This window comes from Amblyomma americanum, chromosome 10 (genome assembly GCF_052857255.1).
Source record: "Amblyomma americanum isolate KBUSLIRL-KWMA chromosome 10, ASM5285725v1, whole genome shotgun sequence".
Taxonomy (NCBI): domain Eukaryota; kingdom Metazoa; phylum Arthropoda; class Arachnida; order Ixodida; family Ixodidae; genus Amblyomma; species Amblyomma americanum.
The window spans coordinates 141,025,393-141,046,710 of record NC_135506.1 but is presented as its reverse complement, the minus strand read 5'-3'; the positions used below and the strand labels follow the sequence as shown (position 1 = coordinate 141,046,710).

General features: G+C 48.0%; 1 protein-coding gene across 3 annotated transcripts in view; it reads right to left on the bottom strand.

Annotated features, from left to right (window-relative positions):
• LOC144107834 (agrin-like) overlaps positions 1 to 21,318 on the bottom strand; it is a 516,722-nt gene that overhangs the window by 45,418 nt on the left and 449,986 nt on the right. For 2 of the 3 annotated variants that reach the window (XM_077641040.1, XM_077641042.1), the window contains exons 15-16: positions 6,452 to 6,469; positions 4,102 to 4,213 (exon numbers count right to left, since the gene is read on the bottom strand). In XM_077641040.1, the coding sequence (XP_077497166.1) occupies positions 4,102 to 4,213; positions 6,452 to 6,469 (130 nt within the window). The remainder of the gene's footprint in view (positions 1 to 4,101; positions 4,214 to 6,451; positions 6,470 to 21,318) is intronic. The other variant, XM_077641041.1, reaches the window with a different exon arrangement.

The window sequence follows — 21,318 nt, the reverse complement described above, 5'->3', positions numbered from 1 at the left end:
AAGTTTGCTTTGGATCCTTCACAGTACATATCCCCCTTAACCACACGTTATACCCGACATCATCACATTCACTCATGGACACCGTATTTTGCGAAAACTGACTGTTTTAAATATTCGTTTTTTCCGCGGACAATATACGATTGGAACCATGTTATGACATCGTAATATTTTGCAAAATTTGTCTCCTCATTTTTATGTATATTTCTTTTCATTGTGTTCTGTATCTTTTGAGTTTTAAGAATATATGCCTGTCCTGCTTGGACCCTGAAAAGGGTCTGCAGTATGTACTAAATAAATAAAAATAAATAAAATATCTCTGGTTGCTTGGGTAGGGAATAGAATGGGTCGATTACCACATGAGGGACAAGTGTGGGGTATCGAGTGGGGTACTATATATGTGTAGAGATTCGGAAATGGGTTGGTCTGTACCTGTCTAGAAAATAGACTGATGGGCGAGTTGGTTGATGATTAATTGAAAACAAAGCGCACGAGACGGACACAGAACGAAAAAGCGCCAGCCCCGGATCCGAGTCCCGTAGGCCATCCGTCCTCCCAAGCGGGAGACAACACAAGCGCAGTTTCTATAGGTGCCAGACACGGCGACAGAACGCACAGAAAAAAATTCACCAATGAAAATCCTTTATGCAATCTCCCCATTTCATCCCCTTGTTGTTCCAATAGACGTTTCACCTCTCTCTCAGAGCACATTAGTAAACTGAGTGAGATGTGAATGCGGGGTTCCTCAGCGGTTGAGACGAGAGGACCGGATCGTGGACGGTCCGCGCGCGTCAGCACAGTTATCGTGGCACGTGGCCAAGCATCCGTGAGTCGATCCGGACGCCGAGCATTCACACGAATGCAGCGGACAATCTGCGCGTACTCTTTCCCCCAGCGGGCTTGCGCTTTTTCCGTGGCCTACCTCTGGCCGCTTTTCGTCGCTCTCAATTTTTTACTTTCATTTGGAAACGTCCGGCGCTTATTTCTGAACAGCGCCTACAAAAATCCTTGGTAGGGAATCGTAACAAAGTAAAATGCATCGCAGGGGCAAGTTCGAAAGCCCACTTAGCTCGAAGGTTTCATTAACAAAAAAACTTATGTTACGACAGTGTACGGCCGACTCGGGTCGCTTTGGGATTGCGCGCCTTCTTTCCAAATTCACTCATATTAGCAGGAGCGGCAAAGCAAAGCGGGTACTCACGCACGCGCACACGCTAAAACACACAATAACGACACCGTGCAGCAAATATGGAATGAACAACGCAGTGAACGAAACACAAAAAGGAGGGCCGACAATGATGCACTCGAGCTGCAAATACGGCGAAAAGCGCGCCAAAACAAAAGGCGCCAGCATAGAGCAAAGCTGAGTTCATCCCGGATAGATCCAGAAGAGCGCTCGAGCTAACGTTGACAGATCTAGAGGCAAAAAATGGCTGTGGTTTAGCTCTGATTAAAACACGCTGGAGTGAGGCGATAGCAGCAGCTGGCCGAGTAGAACTCGCTCAGTCGAATTGCAAAGTCAGTCTTTCGCCGCTGCACTTCGCTGGGCGTTCGTTCTTCATCTTCGTCCCTGGACGTGGATTCACTCTCCCCCTCTTCGCTCCTCCCCAATGCGGTTTCGCCGGCGCGCCGCGCCGCCGGCAGCTGTCACGGTGGCCACGGCGCCGCCACGCTGAGGGCTCGAAATGCTAGCGAAATGTAGGCGCGCGGCGCGCACACCAGCTGCGTGCTCTGACGTCACTTCGCTCATGGGCACAACTGACGAGGCGGGCAGCGTCTGCTCCGCCGTCGGCGCTGGTGCGAGGCGCGCACACCAGCTGCGGGCTTTGACGTCACTCCGTGCATGCACACAGCTGGCGGAGCGGTGGTGCCACGGTTCAGCGCGCAGCCACGCTGTCCTCGTGAAGTGGCTAGCGTAGTGTTGCTATCGCTACAAAAGAGCAAAACAATCTCGGTCCGCCGCCAAGCCCCCCGGACTGAATAAGGAGCTCGCCTTTTCCATCCAGTCCGCGGTCCGGGCCTGGAAAACACCGCACCGCCTGCTCAAGGTCTCCCAGAGCAGTGATGTGCACGTCACGTGGCAGCGGACAGCGCTGACGCGCCCGGTCCATCCGCGATCCAGTCCGCTCGCCGGATCCCATCGTCATCCGTTGTCCGGGTTCGAGGCTTCTAGGCACTCGGGTTAGTGGTGTGGCTCACCGTCGTAGTCATACGCGGAATGCAGCGGAGGATGGAAGTAGGCGATAGCGAAGAGAGCGCCAGGAGAAAAGCGGAGAAGGAGGGTACGAAGTGCGTGGCGGCGACCCGCAGCACCAGAGTGAAGCACGGCATCGGTAAGGCATGCGTCGTTTGCCAGAGATGGTGCGACAGTAGCGCGCGCTGTAGAGGCGCTGGTCGTTCCGCCGAAGCTGCCTGAGGCGAAGCTCATCGGCGGCAGTCAAAAGCCAGAGCCGCCTCCGTTCGACACTGCGTGTTCTGGATGCGGTGGCCTACCGATCGAGCACCGCAGCAGCTGCGTCCGAAAATCGCATTACTGAGACGCATAATTGTCGGATAACTGGTTAAAACATTTTTGCGCACTCCAAACCGGACAGCGAATGGCTGACTAGGAGTTCAAGCAAGGAATTCATACATCCGCTCTCTGACAGGCGCACAGCTTACGTGCAGTGCCGGACGCGAGGAAACCTCATCCTCTCATCACATCCGGTGCTCTGCCAGCTCCCTTTGAGCGCCTATGTGGAGTAGAGGTCATGCAGCTCTTGGCGCTGACGTCTCGCCTGATGCTGCGCGCTCCACGCCTGCTCCTGAAGCCTCTGACGTCACGCGCATCAGCAGTTAACCCCCTCCTCCCTTTCACGGTTATCCACTGGGCGATTACACTGCGGGCCGCAGCTGTACGGGTGACTGCCGTTTTAATCACCCATGTCGCCAGCCCACGCTGGAGCTCCGCTCGAGGAGCGCTCCAGTTAACAGCCCTAGCTGTAAAATAAGGTATTGTGTGCGCGCGCGCGCGCGCGCACACACACACACACACACACACACACACACACACACACACACACACACACACACACACACACACACACACACACACACACACACACACACACACACACACACACACACACACACACACACACACACACACACACACACACACACACACACACACACACACACACACACACACACACACACACACACACACACACACACACACACACACACACACACACACACACACACACACACACACACACACACACACACACACACACACACACACACACACACACACACACACACACACACACACACACACACACACACACACACACACACACACACACACACACACACACACACACACACACACACACACACACACACACACACACACACACACACACACACACACACACACACACACACACACACACACACACACACACACACACACACACACACACACACACACACACACACACACACACACACACACACACACACACACACACACACACACACACACACACACACACACACACACACACACACACACACACACACACACACACACACACACACACACACACACACACACACACACACACACACACACACACACACACACACACACACACACACACACACACACACACACACACACACACACACACACACACACACACACACACACACACACACACACACACACACACACACACACACACACACACACACACACACACACACACACACACACACACACACACGACAGGACAGGACACGACACGACACGGCACAACACAACACACGGAAGCACCGCAGGGCTGGAGATAACGGACGGCGGATAAAAATGAAAGCTGTAGCGCAGCTGCTGTAGCACTGCACAGTTCGTTGTCTTTGTGTCTGTTACGTTGTATTAGTCTTCTCCTGTGCTGAAGCATTTTTTTTGCGGATAATAGAACACCTGCGAGGCAGCGTTGGTCCACGATTCGACACAGGCGTGACACTGCAGCCACGCCCTTGTGGCGTCTCTCTAAACGTTCTCAACATTTGTGCATGCACGAGAGACCTGGGGCAGTAACCGAAAACACTTACGCTTGATTCTCCGTGTACCGTGGGGCCGTTGTCGAGCTGTAAGGAGCCTTCTCTCCGAGTCCGTGTGATACGCAATACGTGCCACTCGTTCAGCGTCACTTCGTTCGGGGAACTGTGGGCAGAGATGTGAGGCACACTTCCTAATCACGGCAACTTCATTCTTTTTTCCATGTTTCTTCAGGGAAATATAGAAATAAAGAACACACATTTCTCTTTTTCTTGCGATGTAGAGCAGCGGTCTCTTGCACGCTCAGAAAGGTTGTGTAAAGCCGCAGGTGAACTAAAACACGTCTTTTTTCCTGAATAGGATCTTGTATGCCACACATTGCAATTTAGCCATAAACAGAACAAATGCCAGAATATGCTACGAAGGGGACCAATCGAAAGTACCATGTACACTTTCAGGGCGTGGCACTTTTCCGGAAACGTTCAGCAACACATCTGACACCTAGGGGAAGTGAACTTGCTCTCAGACAATAATCAAATTTCATTAAGGCAAAGATACGCAACCTCTCCAATGCTATTCACCGCCTTTCTGCGGGAGGAATTCAGTGACCTGGATTGGAACGAACAGCAGTAAAGGGTTAATGAATAGCATCTTTGTAATTTGCAATTCGCTGATGACATTGCTTTGCTATGTCACTCAGGGGATTAACTGGAAAATATGATCAATGACTTATACAGGCAAAAGAGAGCAATATGCGCATAAAAACTGATTTGCAGAAAACTAAAGTAATATCAAACAGTCTCGGTAGAGAACAGCAGTTTACGATTGATAGCGAGGTGGTGGAAGGGGTAAAGGAATACGTCCACTTAGTGCAGGTAGTGACCGCTGATCGGATCATGAGAGGGAAATAACCAGAAAAGTAAGAATGGGGTAAAGCGCATTTGGCAGGTACTCTGAGGTCATGAATGGCAGTTCACCAATATTCCTCAAGATGGAAGTATATAACAGCTGTATCTCATCGGTACTCACCTATGGGGCAGAAGCGTGGAGGCTTACAAAAGGGTTCAACTTAAATTGAGAAAAATGACTGGCGTAATGTTAAGAGATAGGAAGAGGGGCGAGTGGGTCAGGCATCAAACACGGGTAAATGACATTCTAGTCGAAATCGAGAAGAATAAATGGGCTTGGTTAGAGCATGTGTTGCGAAGACAAGATGACCGATGGTCGTTAAGGGCGGATCCTAGAAGGACGCAAGCAGAAGGCAGAAAGTTAGGTGGGCCGATGATATTAAGAAGTCTCTGAAATAAGATGGCCGGCGCTGGAACAGGACATGGCTAATTGGAGAGATATAATGATGCCTATGTCCTGCATTGGGCGTAGTTAGGCTGCTTTTGGTGATGATATGATCACCCCTTTGCCCAAAATTTATGAGTGCGAAGCAATTGTTTTTTTTATCTGATGGTTGCACAGCTATTCAATGTAAGTACACATTGCTGGCTTTACACCACAATGCTCGTTTTACGTGCACAGCGTTGGTAATATGAATTCTGGGTAAAACATAAGCGACTCAAGCTTCATTTCGTTCAACATTGACGGTGTGATGAGTTCGCCGGCTTGGCCAGTTTCTTGTCCTGCAAGTAGAGCGGCCTCTGTCGAATTTGACTTTTACGTTCTCCAGCAACTTTGCTGCTTACAGTGCTGCTTCTTGTCTGAAGTGGCAGGCACGGAATTGCCAATGGTATGTTGTTCTTTACGGCCGCTCAGTTTGGATAACGAACAGCTTCACCGCCTCTAAATTTTTCAGAAACTGCATGTGTTCAGAAAAGAAACCTTCATAATGAACCTGGGTTAAACCTGGCAACACATGCTGGTGCGCGATTTATTCAAAATAATGCAACCAACACAACTTCACTCATCTAGGTTGCCCAACGGAAACGTTAATACGATTAAAACAAATTCGCTGCTTGCCACTACACTACTGATCATTGCTCAAACATGCAACGGAAAAATAATTAAAATTTTAAAAGTATAAAGACCTCTATGCAGGTTGCAGAATACTATTAGCAGCTGTGTATTCTAGTCATCAGTATTTTATGCAATGTGACAAACTGCTCAAAGAAGGCGATTTACTTTTTTACATTGTACTCTGCACCCGAAACCGAAATTAAGCAGGCAGAATGAGACCAGTTCAGTGCTTTACTTAAGACGCTATCGTTGCTTCAGCAGCTACTTCGAGTACTGCTTCGGAGAATTCTGTTGCTGCAGTAATAAGAACAGCATTATACAGCAGAAGTTTCTCAGTGTATCTGCGGCCGCGACATGAGTAAACTTCCTTTTTCAGAAGTATTTAAAAGGTTTTGGTTGTACGCGACATAAATGCATTTGACCCAAAAGCATACTTACACAAGCAGCACAGATCCACTGAAGCATGAAAGAAGACAGTTGAAAAATGGCTTTATCACATGTTTGCTGTTTTTGTGGCATATTCTGTGTGTGTTGTGAATGACGAAATGAACAGCTGCGCAAATCAGGACACAGACAAGGAAGAGACACCACATGCGCACACTACCAAGAGTTATCTGTTAGTCTAATCTGCAGTATATAGTCTGTTAACCTGATGTAGTGGCTTTTCATACCACGTGCTGGGTTCGGAGTGATAATGGGATGAGTATCATGCCCGAGCGGAACTGGTTAAATATGCCACCTTTCCATAGAATAAACAGTTGGTATGTGCGCATGTGGTGTCTCTTCCTTGTCTGTGTCCTGATTTGCGCAGCCGTTCATTTCATCATGCACCAACTCGCCCCTCAGGCCGTTATTCTGTTGTGAATGACATTTCAAGTTAGCCAGAGAAAAAAGCTCTGTTATATTATTTATACCACCGAGACAAAGAAAACGGAATGATCACATGAGTACTATGACATGTGTTTCAGCAAGATCCCTTATTACAGGTTAATAAAAAGCAAGTGCAAATGTTATACTTATCATGCTGCATGAGCATAAGTGCTGGCTTTATTTGATCCAGTATAGAATACGTATTAACTCACAGTTAGTTAAGCCACACTTCTTGGTATTTCTTCTTTAGCAGTGCATTTATAATGTAACATATTGAACTCCCATAGATACAAAGAAAACGCACAAAACTTGTGGGCAGCGAAATGCAAATTATCCCAGCTTTGAGAACAAACAGCCGAACGCTCACTGCTAACTTTAGTCTACTTGCGTCAAGAAAAAATCAGGGAAAGGAACATATATCCCTGGGCATTCGTTTCATATATAAAGTTAAAGCAAATACTGATTCTCTATTACTGTTTTGGCGTTTATAAACACAAAGTGATGTTTATTATTCATTCCGTACAATTCATTATGTACTAATTGATGCGGTTTGATTACATATTTATTTGTTAATACTAGAATCTCCACACGGTGATTGTAGCAGAGTGGTACAAACGTGATTTAAAACAATGGCATGTACATAGAGGAAAAATGCACTGGGCACTGGTTATACAATAGAAAGCACAATAGAGACACAAGACATAGCTGGGCTCAACAGCAACAAATATATATGTACAAAAATTAAAAGTTAAATTGTCACATTTAAGTTCATAGCAAAGAAGCAAAATAGCAAATTATACAATAAACAGCATAATTCTAAACTTGATAAAAATGCAGTTAATGTGGGTGCAGAAACGGCGTTGTTTTTCAGCTGATTCCAGTCGACTATTGTGTGGGGTGAGAATTAGTACTAGGAAGTTTTTTTACGCGAGGAAAACGGGGTTATAGTCAGATTATGCTTTTGACTAGTGGCTTATCCGTAAGACAAAGATGCCTCTATAATTTTAGTTTCTCAGCCTTCTAATGGCCCTTAATTGATTGATATAAAAACTTCAGTCTTGAGTAACGATTTCTTTGCATCAAGGCAGAAAGATTCGCCCTCCTTAAAAAATCTCTAACGAAAGTTCAGGTAAATGCGTTATAAGCGAAACGCGCAGCTCTTAGCTGTACCTCTTCTAGTTTAGCAACATTAGTTTTATGCGTTGCATATTGCAATCACTCAGTTCAGCCCTTGGGCGCGGCCGGGCAGCCACCAAACCACGTGACGTGACGTCACGACAGCCGGAGGAAAAGCTGGGTCCCAACTCGCCCGGTCGCGCGCGGCCTCAGCCACCACCTGACTCCCGCTCCTCCCGCTAGGGGCGCTGCGCCGGCGCGTGACGTCACGGAGGAAAAGCTGGGCCCCAACTGGAGCGGTCTCGCGCGGCCGCAGCCACCACCTGACTCCCGCTCCTCCCGCTAGGGGCGCTGCGCTATGATTGACGTCACGGCATGTTAAAAGAGCTGCGCTCCTTCGCCGGGACAGTCTTATACCCCTGTCACACGGGCATTTCGAGGGCCCTCGAACCGGTAGTCGATCGACTCAAAGGCGATCGAGCACTGCTACACGGGCAGTTTCAATGGCGATCGAGTCAATAGCGTATCGAGTCAACGGAGCAGCACGGAACTCCATCGGGATATGCAACGCATTCTTGGCTTAACCAAGCTAAGCCTGGCCATTTTTTGTAATAGGGTTCCAAATCATGACAGCGTGACAAAATAGGCAATACAACTGATTTATAAGCCAACCGACGTACAGCACGAGTAGAAAGCTTAAGTGCAAGCCTGAGGAAAAAGTTTACTGTTAGCGCTTGCAATTACGGAGTTAATATGGGTACTCCAGTTAAGAACATTCGAGATCCACAGCCCCAAGCACTTACAGCTGCTTAATTGAGAAAGCAAGATATTGTGACGAAGAAGACGAAGCTGGCAGAGGAGCGGGACAGGCAGATTCCCTTGCTAATTGTTTCCAAAATTTCATCATTTAAAAGAGCGCTTGGGTATTTTCATATATTTAATTCTCAGATATTCTTTCCCGATATTTTGTTTTTTTCCTTTCTTGTCAATTACTCTGAAATTTCACCCAAGCCATAATCATTAGTTCGGTACCAGTCTACCCTATTCTATGGGGTCTCCTCACTGAGCCCCGTCGTGGGTTTGTGCCACGTAACGAAGGCAACAACAACAACGGAGCGCTCGCGCCAGCACAGCGGCCATTAAATCATATGTGCCATGTCGCGAGGGCAACAACGACCACAACAAATCATCTCTCTGCCATCGTTCATCGCGCATCATTCTTCGGCTGGCGGTCACGTAACAGCTTGTGTAAGGTGCTCTGGAGACATCACCATCCAGAGCTTCGGTATCCTGCGCCTGCCATGGTCATCGACAATGTGTACTTGGTCCACCCCACCCGGCTGTGTCCCAGCCTGCAAGGCTTGAATCGACCTCGCCGCTTCCCCCAGGCCCGTCTCCCGCCGCGGTCACAAGGCACGACTAAATGACGACGCTGCTGTGACCAAAATGACCCCACCTACCCGAGACGCTGCCCACACGTGACAACACCGTTCCCCTGCCTATGCATGCCGTTCGGCGCGTCCTGGGGCCTCGGCCGTTGGCTCCGGGTGACCTGCGGCCCGGAAGCTTCGCGGACCAGGAATCATTCATTCAGCCATCTCCTTTATCGCGGCGGCCAGCACCTCACCACCTTCTCCTTCCTGCCCTACCATCGTCTGAAGCCCATCACTAATTCGCTCGCCTCTCTGTCACCGATCAGGACGATCGCTCGGTGGCCCCGGGTAGTGTGACGAAGACGAAGCTGGCAGTGGCGCGGGACGGAGCGCTCGCACTGGGCCAGCGGCCAGTAAATCGTCTTTCTGCCATTGTTCATCGCGCGTTATTCTTCGGCTGACCACCACGGAAAAATATTATTAATACTGTAATAAAAAGCAAAGGCTTCTTCTAATGTGTTGTTCTCATGAAAAGTTTTTTCAACATTGATGACCATGTGCCAGTCACGACACCAAAAAAAATAACTTTTTGAAACGCACTGTTCAATGATAATTGTCGGATATGGTGTTAATTTCAGAGTATAGAACACAAATCGTCGGCAAAACGTTTAATGTTAGCTGGAATATATTGCACAATATCATTAATATATAACGCAAACAAAAGCGGCTCTAACACAGTTCCCTGGGGTACTCCATAAATCACCGTTACTGATGCGGAGAACGGGTCATGAAAAGAAACAAAATGTTTTTTGCTGTTGATGCTATGCCTCACGAGTTTTCACAGCAAAACTGATATCACATTCGACTAAATGTGCATCATTCTCGGGATGCTTGTAGGCGTCTCTGATAGCCTAAGTCGCTTTGGGACGTTAAACTCCCATAAACCAAACCATCTTGTGATACTTGTAGTTCAAATTGAAGGGCAGCGCATGAAGGACGGGACTAAGAAAGAGACAAACACAGTACTGACTTACGACTAAAAGGCTTTAATGCTCTCACGCAATAGATAGTCGTTCAAGCAATAAATGTTTTTCACCGGCAGCCACTTTATCCAGAAGGAGGGCGTCTGTATAGGCTCGGGCCTCGCTCCATTCCTCAATGACTGTCTAATAGCTTCCTTGGACCAGAATTTGCGCTAAGCCTTACTTGGATCTTCAGTGGTAGGCGTGTTCCGACACGTTGATGACTTTCCGGTGATTTTTTAGATTAAGAAGCAGCCACATCGTTGTAAATCAAGCCAGTGATATCCTCACATTGTTCAGGTCTAATCTGATAACATTTCAACTAACGATGGAAATTCCGGATCATGACGGCATTCGCTTTCTGGACCTATAGATAATGATGTGCGACGAAGGGGTATGCTGCCACAATTCATACCGAGCACAGAAAGGTCGTTCATCATACTCATCCTCTCATTCAAAAATAGTAAAACGACGCGTCGTGACAGCCGCCCTAAATAATGCCATTTCCAGGTCATGTTTCCATCAAATGCAATCTAGCTTCAGAAGCCAGATCATGAGGCTGAAAAAGGCAGGCTTTCCAGACCACATCCTGCGCGCTGTAGTGGAGAGGATTCTTCCCGAATTCAGGACAAAAACAACGAGTTCCTTTGTTGCAGAAAACCGAAACTTCGCGGTCATGCCTTATGTGCACAAGGTATCACGTGGCCTGAAAAGAGTTGCAGGAAAGGCTGGCGTCAGAGTCATCTTTTCACCCCAAACACACTGCAGCGCTTGTGTAAAACCGTCAAGAGTGAATGACCTCCACCTGCCGAATGTGGAAAAATCACGAATCACCCTATGTGCAGTACCGCAAAAATGGTGTGTATAAGATAGAGCTCTCCTATGGGCGTTGTTATATTGGTCAAACAGGGCCTTGCCTTAATGATCGCCTAAGTGAGCATAAACGCTCCCTAAACCCACCCCCCAAAAGCAATTTTCTTATACATTAGCTTTCTTGTGAATGCACTCCTTTTTTCAGCCATACTACAATACTGTATAAACATAAAGACAACATACGCGGGAAATCGTGGAAGCTCTTTTAATTCACCGAGGACTTGATAATTGCGTCAGCAAACCTTCCATCGCACTAACACAAAAAGAAATTGACTATCTTAACAGTTAAGTTCGCTATGTGTAGGGTGCGATTGTGTGCTTTTGTTGTGTGTTTTTTGACAGTCATCACTGATACTGTTCTATCTGTTGATTGTGCTCCTTTTCACCTATTTATTGCGTGAGAGCAATAAAGCCTTTCAGTCGTAAGTCAGCGCTGTGTGTCTTTTTTTTCGTCCCGTCCTTCATGCGCTGTGCCTTCAATTTGAACCATGTACCTACTAGCCCAGACAAATACCTTATTGCAATACATGTAGTATTTGGAAGAATAAAAAAAAACACTTGCAATCGCTAAGCCGATCTGACAGGAATGCGTGAGTTGAGCCTGTTTACATCATACTTGACATTCCGCTCATTTCAGCAGCTACCGCTAATACTTCCATCGAATCCGCGTTATCGTCTCCGTTGTCACTGGGCGAGGGAATTGCTACCATCATGTTGTCTCCAGTACTCATTCAAAGGGCTACGCTGCTACTTGTAGAACGACCGGCGTCCATCAGCTTGTCAACACCACTCCACGCTGTTAAATGGTGAAGGGACAAATATAGTACCTTGACAGTACCTGGACTTGCGCCTGTTCATCCACCCAGAGCACATCTGTTGGTGCTACTCCTGGCGCTCAAAGAAAGGTCTCATGCCTTACATTCGGCTCACTCGAAAGTAGTAAAGAGAGCAGTAGCAACAAGCGTCTTGAAAAGTACCCTCAATAGATCATGTCTGCATCATAGCGAAGAAAGCTTTAAGAACAAACTACAAAGGTTGCGCATCGCCGGATTCCCGGACGCTGTTCTTTGTTGTGCTGGCTGCAAAATTTTGAAAGATTTCTGCCGGGCAGCCACGATGACACAGGAACAAGAGGAACGTAAAAAAAAGTTGTGATTCCGTATGTGCGTGGCGCGAGTCATCCTTTGAAGAAAGCTTTGGGGCGGTCCAACGTAAGGGTGGTTTTTACTGCACTTAACAAACTGGAGAAACTTTGCAAAATGGTCAATCGAGAAGGAAAGCCGCCAGAACAGTGCGAAGAGAAACACGAGAGGCCTTTCACCGAATGTAAAAGAGAATCATCCTACATAGGACAGACTGGACGTTGTTTAAATGATAGGCTCCGAGAACATAGCAGCTATCAAAGACAGCACGAGGAAGCACCTGCCTGAATCCTGCAAGTGCACTGCAGATCTTGACAAGGGCACAGTTCTCAGGAGATATAAGGAACAGCTTGTGTGCGAATTATTCGAAGGGCATGTCATTCATAAAAAAGGAGTGAAGTGCGTGAGTACACCTTCTATCACTTTGAAAAGAAAAGATATTTGTTTCCTTGATTGCTAAGAACGCGGGGAATCTTGCTGTTTGTTTCATAAATGTTTTTTTAAGTTTTCATGTTTTTATGCTGTAAACTTGACGCTGGGGTATAAATTGCTTCGCTGCATGAAAATGTCTTTCAGTGTCTACTCAGCGCTCGTGTTTGTGTCTCTTCCTTATTGTCCTCTCAGTCGCGCTGTTATTTATGTATCATTGTGCAAACTGCAGAGCGTGAGAGCCGCGGCTCAGTGAAATGAGGATTCTAGGCAATGATTGTGAAAAAACGGCACGTGATATGCTGGAAATATTTCATATTGGAAAGAGGGGATATAGATACCTTAGTGATCTCAGCTCTTGAAGGCAGAAACCAAATTTCTTGAACGTTTTCTGTAAACTTTCATTTTTTGTGCCTGGTTTATCGTTTATGGGTTTAACGTCCAAAGCAATTCAGGCTATGAGGGACGCCGCAGTGAAGGGCTCCGGAAATTTCGACCTCCTGGGGTTGTGTACTGCGCATGTCTTGATTTTCGTTATATTCGCTGATCTGGCTGCAGATAAAACAGATTATAGTAGGGCTTGTACTATGTATCTCTCGCCCTTTTTGTGTGTTTTTCTTGCCCTACTGCAAGTTTTGGTAAGCTACCCTTCGAAATATGGAGGCTCATTCGTTTGTGGATTGCCAACTACATCGTCTGAAGCCTGCATTGTTGCCATAACACGTCACGCAAGGTACATTGCCTTTTGCCTTCGTAAGGGTAGGCACTGTAAGGCCTACTTTCGTAAGGTAGGCAGTGTTTTGTGCCGGCGGACGTGAGTGCCCTTTTGAGTTTTTTGCAAACACGTTCGGGTCTCCTGAAGCGTTTTTGCAAGCTCTTCAAATTACAGCTGTGCTGGCAAGTTTCGAAAATGTTATGACCGCTTGAGTGTTCTGTATTATGCGTCAAATCCCGGGGCTGGCTGAGCTTAAGCTGTGTGCCATTAACCACCTTGCGGGTAATTTACGGAACCTTTGGGCAAATACTCATATGAAGAGCGGTCAAGCAGAGCGGCGCTCGAAAGATGGAGTTGATAGTTTTTGGTGATGTGCCTGTGACAGAGGAAATTAAGCAAATTTTAAGCTGGGAACATAAATTCAGTCAAGAACCAAGAGTGGCTGTCCGTTGAGTTAGTTAAGTTAAACGTGCAAACAGCAAGAAAAGCATCAGAAGAAAACCAAGAAAGGTGCCTGCTTGGTGAGGTGGATGCACTGAAGACTATGAGTAGGGCCCCTACTGGGCGCTTCAAGGATGCGTTGGGAAAAGTTGCCTTCTTTGAAGAGAATCAGTTATGACTGCTGCAAACGATTAAGGGAGGCTGCTCCGTGGTGCTGGCATAGGCGGAGTACCAGCAAGAGCGGAAGAGGCGATCGTCGTGAATTTTAGGCCAGGGAAATCTGCTACTACTAGAGTGAAGTGCAAGGTGGCTGCGTTGTGCAATGACTTGGAACTGGACATGTCAGCGAACACCATGTTGATGCTGATGCCCATACTGTATTTTCTACGGCTAATACCCACAAGCAGAGTATGCCTTTTACATCTGTGGCTAATGAAAGGGTACTTGGAAGCACGTTCTGAGCAAGTACGTTGAGAGGCACCCAAATTCCTTGTGGAGGACAAAAAGGTGGGAAAGTTGGTTACAATTCACAATACAACAGCCCGAAAGAAAGAGACGAAAAATGAGGCACGACAAACAGCACCAAAGGTTCAGGACCCCTTCATGACTAAGAACTTAAAAGTGGTAGTGAGTGTAGCCCTGCAATTGCAGATATTTTCTCTACTGGTGTGGAAGCCAATGACGCTTACACAGGGGTCAGTTGGTCGATCATATTTGGAAACGTATGCGCTACTTAGAAACACAAGGGGACAGAATTTCAAACGACATATCGCACGAGCGGGAACTTACGACTGTTTATTTCATATCGAAGAGGTGTATATACAGAGTTAAAGGGCATCAGCATGCAAATCAGTCGGTTGCTCGACAGCAGTTTTTCGTGTAGCATGATCGCGTCTGTGACAGGAAAACTGTTAAAACCATGGCGAGGAAAAGACAGGAGCAGAGGGAACCGGGCAGAAGAGAATGGTCAATTGTCATACTGTTATATCCATAAAGTGTTGCACGGATTGAAGAAGATGGCAAACAACCACGAGGTGAAGGTTGTATTTAGAGAAACAAAGAAGCTGATTCCAGCAAACAACGTTCCTCCGCAGGTGCGCCCAGAAAGGATGGAATGTCCCAGTCCAGGTACAACATTTATCGAATATTTCCAAGCCGTAGAGGCGGGACACAGAAACACAAGAAAAAAGAAAGTGCGCCCACTAATGGCCTAGAAACGTTATTTCGAGGGTGTGAAGCAGAAACAAAAACAAATCATGGCATTTTGGCCCCAGAAAGGTAACTAGGAGAACGTTTTGGGACCAATGCTTTTCAACAAAAAATACAAATTGACTACTCGCCCCCTTTCTCTCCCCCGCACCAAAAGCTACGGGGAGAGAACGTTTTGCTCTTGCACTCGCCGTTTTGAGAGATCAAACAGTTTTGTTCGAACAGCCGAAGGAAGCGCAGTTCACCCCACATCTGTCTCATGGGCCGTCGCCTCCATGCCGCAGGCAGGCAGGCGACGGCGGTCTGCCTTTTCATCGCACCGCCGGGAGCGGCGGTCACCAACGTGCCAGTCTTCTATAGTGTTTGCAACTTCAGCACGGTGCGGCGGTGCCTGCAGGCATCTCCAACTAGCAGCAGTCTTCACTGCGCCGCTGTGTAGCAGAGGCGCAGTAATGGCCTCCCGTCGCTCGCCCGGCTTCCTCGCTGGACGGAAGCCAACTTGCGCACACGTATTCGCGCATCCCCTAGCCGCTCGCGCGCAAGCCCCAGCGCGCGGCAGCTCTTGCTCTCATTACTGGGCTCTCGTGAACTTCGTAGCTGCGGATTCATGGCAGCTTTCCTGCGCACCTCGGCGTGCCCACGTAATTCCTTTTGTAACTGGTGCAGCGGTGCGCGGCGCATCGCATGTCTTTTGCGCAGCTTCACGGCCCCACACCATAATGGCGCTCTTACAGGTGTCATTCGCGGCATCGGATTTCAAGGCAATGGGCGATTCTTAGCGCGCACTCTGCATCCCTCAGCGCCTCCGACGACTGTTGCATGTTGTTGGTAGCAGCGTGGCCGTCCACTGCAGTCATAGGCGGGAGAGATCTTCGAAGCCCACCAGACTCTTGCTGCGAGTGCCCATGGATTGACCTGCTCTACCTACATTGCCGTCCTGTCACAACGGTATAGTTTGTGTTGTGTTCGCGTCGCTGATTCCCAACCCACCCGCACCGGATTACTTGTGCCTTGATCACCTTGATCTCGCCTCCCACGCCGTATTGTGCCGCACGCGCGGTCTGCTGCACCATTGGCGCGGCGCACCAGTGCTCCTACCTCAAGACATCACCCCTTTCCATGCGGCTCCAAGCAATCTTAACTCCACACTTAGTCACAAGAAAATAAAAAGGGGGTGTGACGAGGTTGTAACGCGTATTTCTGAGCGTTCGCTTTGCCGTGAGAATGCGCAGGACAGGAGGCTGCGTTGAATTCATATATGTAGTTGCAGCATTTTATTTCATCCCCGGGTTTCCGTTGGCAACGTCGTCAAGGTATGTTGGTTTATGCTTGTTTTTTTATTTTCGCCTCGTAGAATTAATATATTTTTCTGCTTTGAAAACACGCTCAAGATTACTCCGATGTTCGTGCGAGCGGCAAAGTGAGAGGGAGGTTTCAGCCTGCAGGGTATCCGTGACCTGAAACCGGGTATCTATATCGTACGCCAATATCGTCTTTTCTTTTCGCACCTAGGTTGCTCTTTACATGCGTTTGCTTTTGCGCGTGCATATATGCCTTTGTACCCTTTAGAATGTATGCTTAAGGTGCATCAACTTTCAGCCTGTATTATGTTTTTATTGCTTCATTTTTTCAGATTTCTCAGAGCTAGAGAAAAATTTGGCCATTATTATATGCTGGTGCCGTAGTGCTCCGTACATTGTATGTTAAATGGTGCATACGTATACGTCTCCTGTTTGTATTCATTTAAATGCAAAGAGCACACCTAATAAACTGAAATTACATCTGTATTGCGCTGCTATTTCATGTTATATGGGTGGGATCGGGCGACTTTTTCCATTCATATTTCCTTTGTGTAATATATTTTGGCACACTTCATGTTCTTGTGGCGGGAGCAGCGCCGCACGAAACAAAAAAGGGAGAGGCGGGAATCAACGCTGACCAGGATTTTAATCTACGTTCGATCGAATATATAGATCTCGCTCTTGCAATAAGGAAAGGACAGAAGCATGAAAATGCATAAGATGTACATGTGGTAAAATATTAGGACAACGCACACTGATAATCAATTTAGCTGTCACGAAACGCCATCGAAAGTATGCTGACGCATATACGTCGCTCTTTTGTCAGATGTTGAAGGCTTCTTCAATCTTCCTGGTTCGTTGATCAAAATATGACGTGATGACCATTGTGTTGCTAAGCTACAGGTCACATTCATGCTCTCTGGAATGTTTTGCTAATTCACTGCTGATGGCGCCCTTTAGAGATCTTTTGTGTTCTCGAAGCCGTTCATTCAAACAGCGCCCTGTTTGACCAATGTAGGTGCGTCCGCATGATAGAGGTATTTTATAAACCATCTTTTCACACACTTCACATGTGTTTTCCGGTAATTTTTCTTGCATTGATTTTTCTTTGCTCGCTGTTGACATTGGCACACAGGCTTCCTAATTTCTTGGGTGCTGACATGAGCACCATTACACCAGTTCGTGCGCCTACCTTTTTGAGACCGTGGGAAATGCCATTAATGTAAGAAATGACCGCGTACGGCTTCCTTTCTTCTGGTGTGGTTGTGCATATTTTCTGCCTCTAAGTGCTTGCAGATCCGTTATGTGACACTGGATAGCAGTCTCGTAGGGTAACCTGCTGATTTCAGCCGACTCTTCTGGGCGTGAAAACTGCCTTGAACTTCATGATAACAGGATCTCAGCAATGCGGCTCTCATTGGTACTTTTGCTAAGGACTAGAAGTACTGCGACTATAAATAAGTCAACTCCCAGAAAACAACGTTATGCGATTTCTTGACTTGACGCTAGCCTTTCTAGGCGCTCACATGTGCACGCGGTACAGACCACGAAGCTAGAAGGGACTGCTCCCCTACACATCTGCGCACTCCAAGATCGTCAAGCGGGGGTAGAAAAAAACAACAATGAGAGCCGCATTGACGAGATCCTGTCATCGTGAAGTTCAAGGCAGTTTTGACACCCAGAACCTTCGGCTGAAAGCAGCAGGTTGCCCGACGAGACTGCTATCCAGTGTCGCAGAAGGGATTCTGCAAGCACTTAGAGGCAGAAAATATGTCACAACCACATGAGAATAAAGGAAGCCGTACGCGGTCATTCCTTGCATTAATGGCATTTCCCAGAGTCTCATAAGGGTACGAGGAAAAGCTGGTGTAACAGTGCTCATGTAAGCACCCAACAAGTTAAGAAGCCTCTGCGCCAAAGTCAACAGCGAGCAAAGAAAAAAATCAGTGCAAAAAAAAAACACCGGAAAGAACATGTGAAATGTGTGAAAAGCGGGGTTTATGAAATATGTCTCATGCGGACGCACTTATATTGGTCAAACAGGGCGCTGTTTGAATAAACGGCGTCGAGAGCACAAGATATCCCTAAAGGGCGCCATCAGCAGTGACTTAGCAAAACATTGCAGAGAGCATGAATGCGTTCCGCAGCATATCAACATCAACACAAAGGTCATCCCGTCATATTTTGATCAACGGACCAGGGAGACTGAAGGAGACCAGGGAGATTCAACGGCCGACCAAAGAGCGACGTATGCGTATGCATACCTTCAATAGCGCTTGGTGACTGAAATTGATTATCTGCGTGCGATGTCTTAATATTTCACCACGTGTACATCTTATGCGTTTTTCACGCTTCTTTCTTTTCCTTCTTAGACGAGCGAGATGAATATATTCGGCGAGCGTGCATTAAAGATCTGGTTGTTATCCAGCGTCGTGTCCCACCTGTCTCTTTGTCTCGTGGTGCCCTGCTCCCGTCACAAGATCATGCACCAACCCGCCCAAATTATCACCTTGTTAAAGCACATTTCATGTAAACAGGTAAGTCTGAATGGCCTAGCCAGCAAGCATTCATGCGAGTGGACAGACGTATTACACCACGTGTAACGTAAGCATGAGCCTGAAATTTGGCACATATGTGCGCTTAGATGCCTGAAGTCTGCATGAAAAAGAAGAAATAATTTTATTGAGCCTGAGGCGAGAAATGTAGCATTAACCTTTTGGGGTTGTCCCTGGGAAGCACAAATTTTTGTACACGGCTAATTGTGGCGACGTTTTTTGGATGTCTTCGGGAAAAATGAGCACTTCTTGGGGACATTCCAAATGTCCTGATCGGATATTTCTGGGAGATTTTGAGGAGGTTTTGTGTTTGTTAGGATAAGCCTTTATTTGCTGGGATAAGCCTGGGATAAGCCTCTGTCGCACTCACAGTACCCTGCGTGGTCAGTGTGTCTGGGACTGCACCCCTTCTTTAAGCAGGCCATTTCTGGGAAAAAGAAAGTACTGGAAACACAGCTCAACCTGTAGGGGTACGGTATGTTCATAAGGTTCCGCATCATGTGAAGTGGCGAACCGACATGGAATGTTAGTGAAGTTCTCCGCTCTCCCCGGACATTGGTCACGCATTTCGTGCGCTGAAAAAAGGAGCAAATGCATGAAGCATGCTGCTGTGCCGGGATCGTTTGCGGCACCAGTTTACGTACGGGAAGGCCTACATAGGCCGGACTGGGCGTGGTGTACTACACTACAAGACAGGAGATCATCTCCGGTCGTTTAGCATCTCACAGTGCAAACTGCAGAGCGTGCGAGGCGCGGTTCAGTGAGATAAGGATTCTAGGCTAAGGTAGTGATAAGACGGCATGCGAAATGTGGGAACTGTTTGATATTAGAAAGCTGCTTTAGTCTCTGAAACTCTTGAAGGAAGAGCACAACGGTGCGTCGTGTTCTTCTTTCGTCCTGTGTTTCTGCGCAGTTTTTCCTTTAAGTATCTTGAATTCCGAAATGGGGTTACTAACGCTCTCGTGTTAAAAAAAAAACGGCCGTGGCTTAGCTTGGTTAAGCCTGGTGATTGCGAAGCAGGGCCAGCCTTGGTGAGAGATTTCTCCTGTCTTTTCTTCGAACGCTCTTGTCTCTGCTGGGGTGTTTCTTCTGCACGCTGTTTTCTTCGCTTTTCGTTTTCCTTCTCTCGAAACGCACGTTCCTTCTCGAGCCGCTGCTGCCGCTGTTCCGGGGTTTCTTGGACACGCCTCTGCCGTTTAGTCGCGTTCCAGCGTTGTGAACTACTAGAAGGAGACTCACTGTCGGGCAAACTCATAATTTCTTCCTTTGCTTCTGCTGTTTCCACAGAGGAGGTTGCATGTTGTCGCCGAGCTGCATACTGGGCACGCCGCTTAGAAAGCCGTTCTTCTCGTTCTTCTTCCGTCTCCGTAGCTCGCCGATGCTTCCTCTTTGCATTCTGCCGAGCTGCCTTGTTCGTAGGCACCATCGCAACATCTGGCTGTATGACTGCCTTGGCGAGAGGAGCGGAGCTGTTTTATACAGCTGGTGTGACGTCACTCTGACCGTAGCGCCCCTGGTGAGAGGAGCGGGAGTTAGGCCGCCGTTGGTGGCTACCGCCTCGCCTCACGACGGCGTGAGATGGGGCCCCGTTTTTACACAGCTGGTGTGACGTCGCTCTAGGTCACGTGGTGTGACGTCACGCAGCGAGGTCAGGCTAAAGGTCAATGGTGCCTACCACCGCCTCGCCACGGAACGGGCTGAAGTGCGACCTAAAGTAGTATTGCTTCGCAATATAATTTACTAGTTGTGGAGAACCTGTTTCCCCCCTCCGTTTCGATGCGGCCCATCTTCATCGTCGGCCGTCGGGACGGACAGCCCCCGGCTGGGCGAGGAGGGAGGTCTCCCTCATGGGGGAAAGGGAACGGCGACGGGAGCGCCACCTCGTAGGTTACGCGGAATTCTGCGGAACCGGAGAGAGGCCCTTCGGGATCCGGCCAGCGTGGTGAGCAGTTGGAGCCGCACGCTCTCGTCACTTTCCGCGGCAGGCGCACGGGGATCTGTTGTGCCTTGCCGCTGGACTTCTGGTTCCAGGCAGAGAAGCGAGCGCAGCAAACGCGCGCTCTGGTCGCCTTCCCCAGCAAATGCTAGGGAATGGCTTTGCCCCAAGAATGCAGCGCGCACGGGAGAACCCGGCCGCCATTATCGGCGCATACAAACGTTCGCCGCCGATACCTCTGAAGTCGCGCCCCTGCCCCAGCCGGTAAGTCGGAAGTCCTTCTTACGTAGCATTCTATTTCCGAGGAATGCCTCGTTGATGTT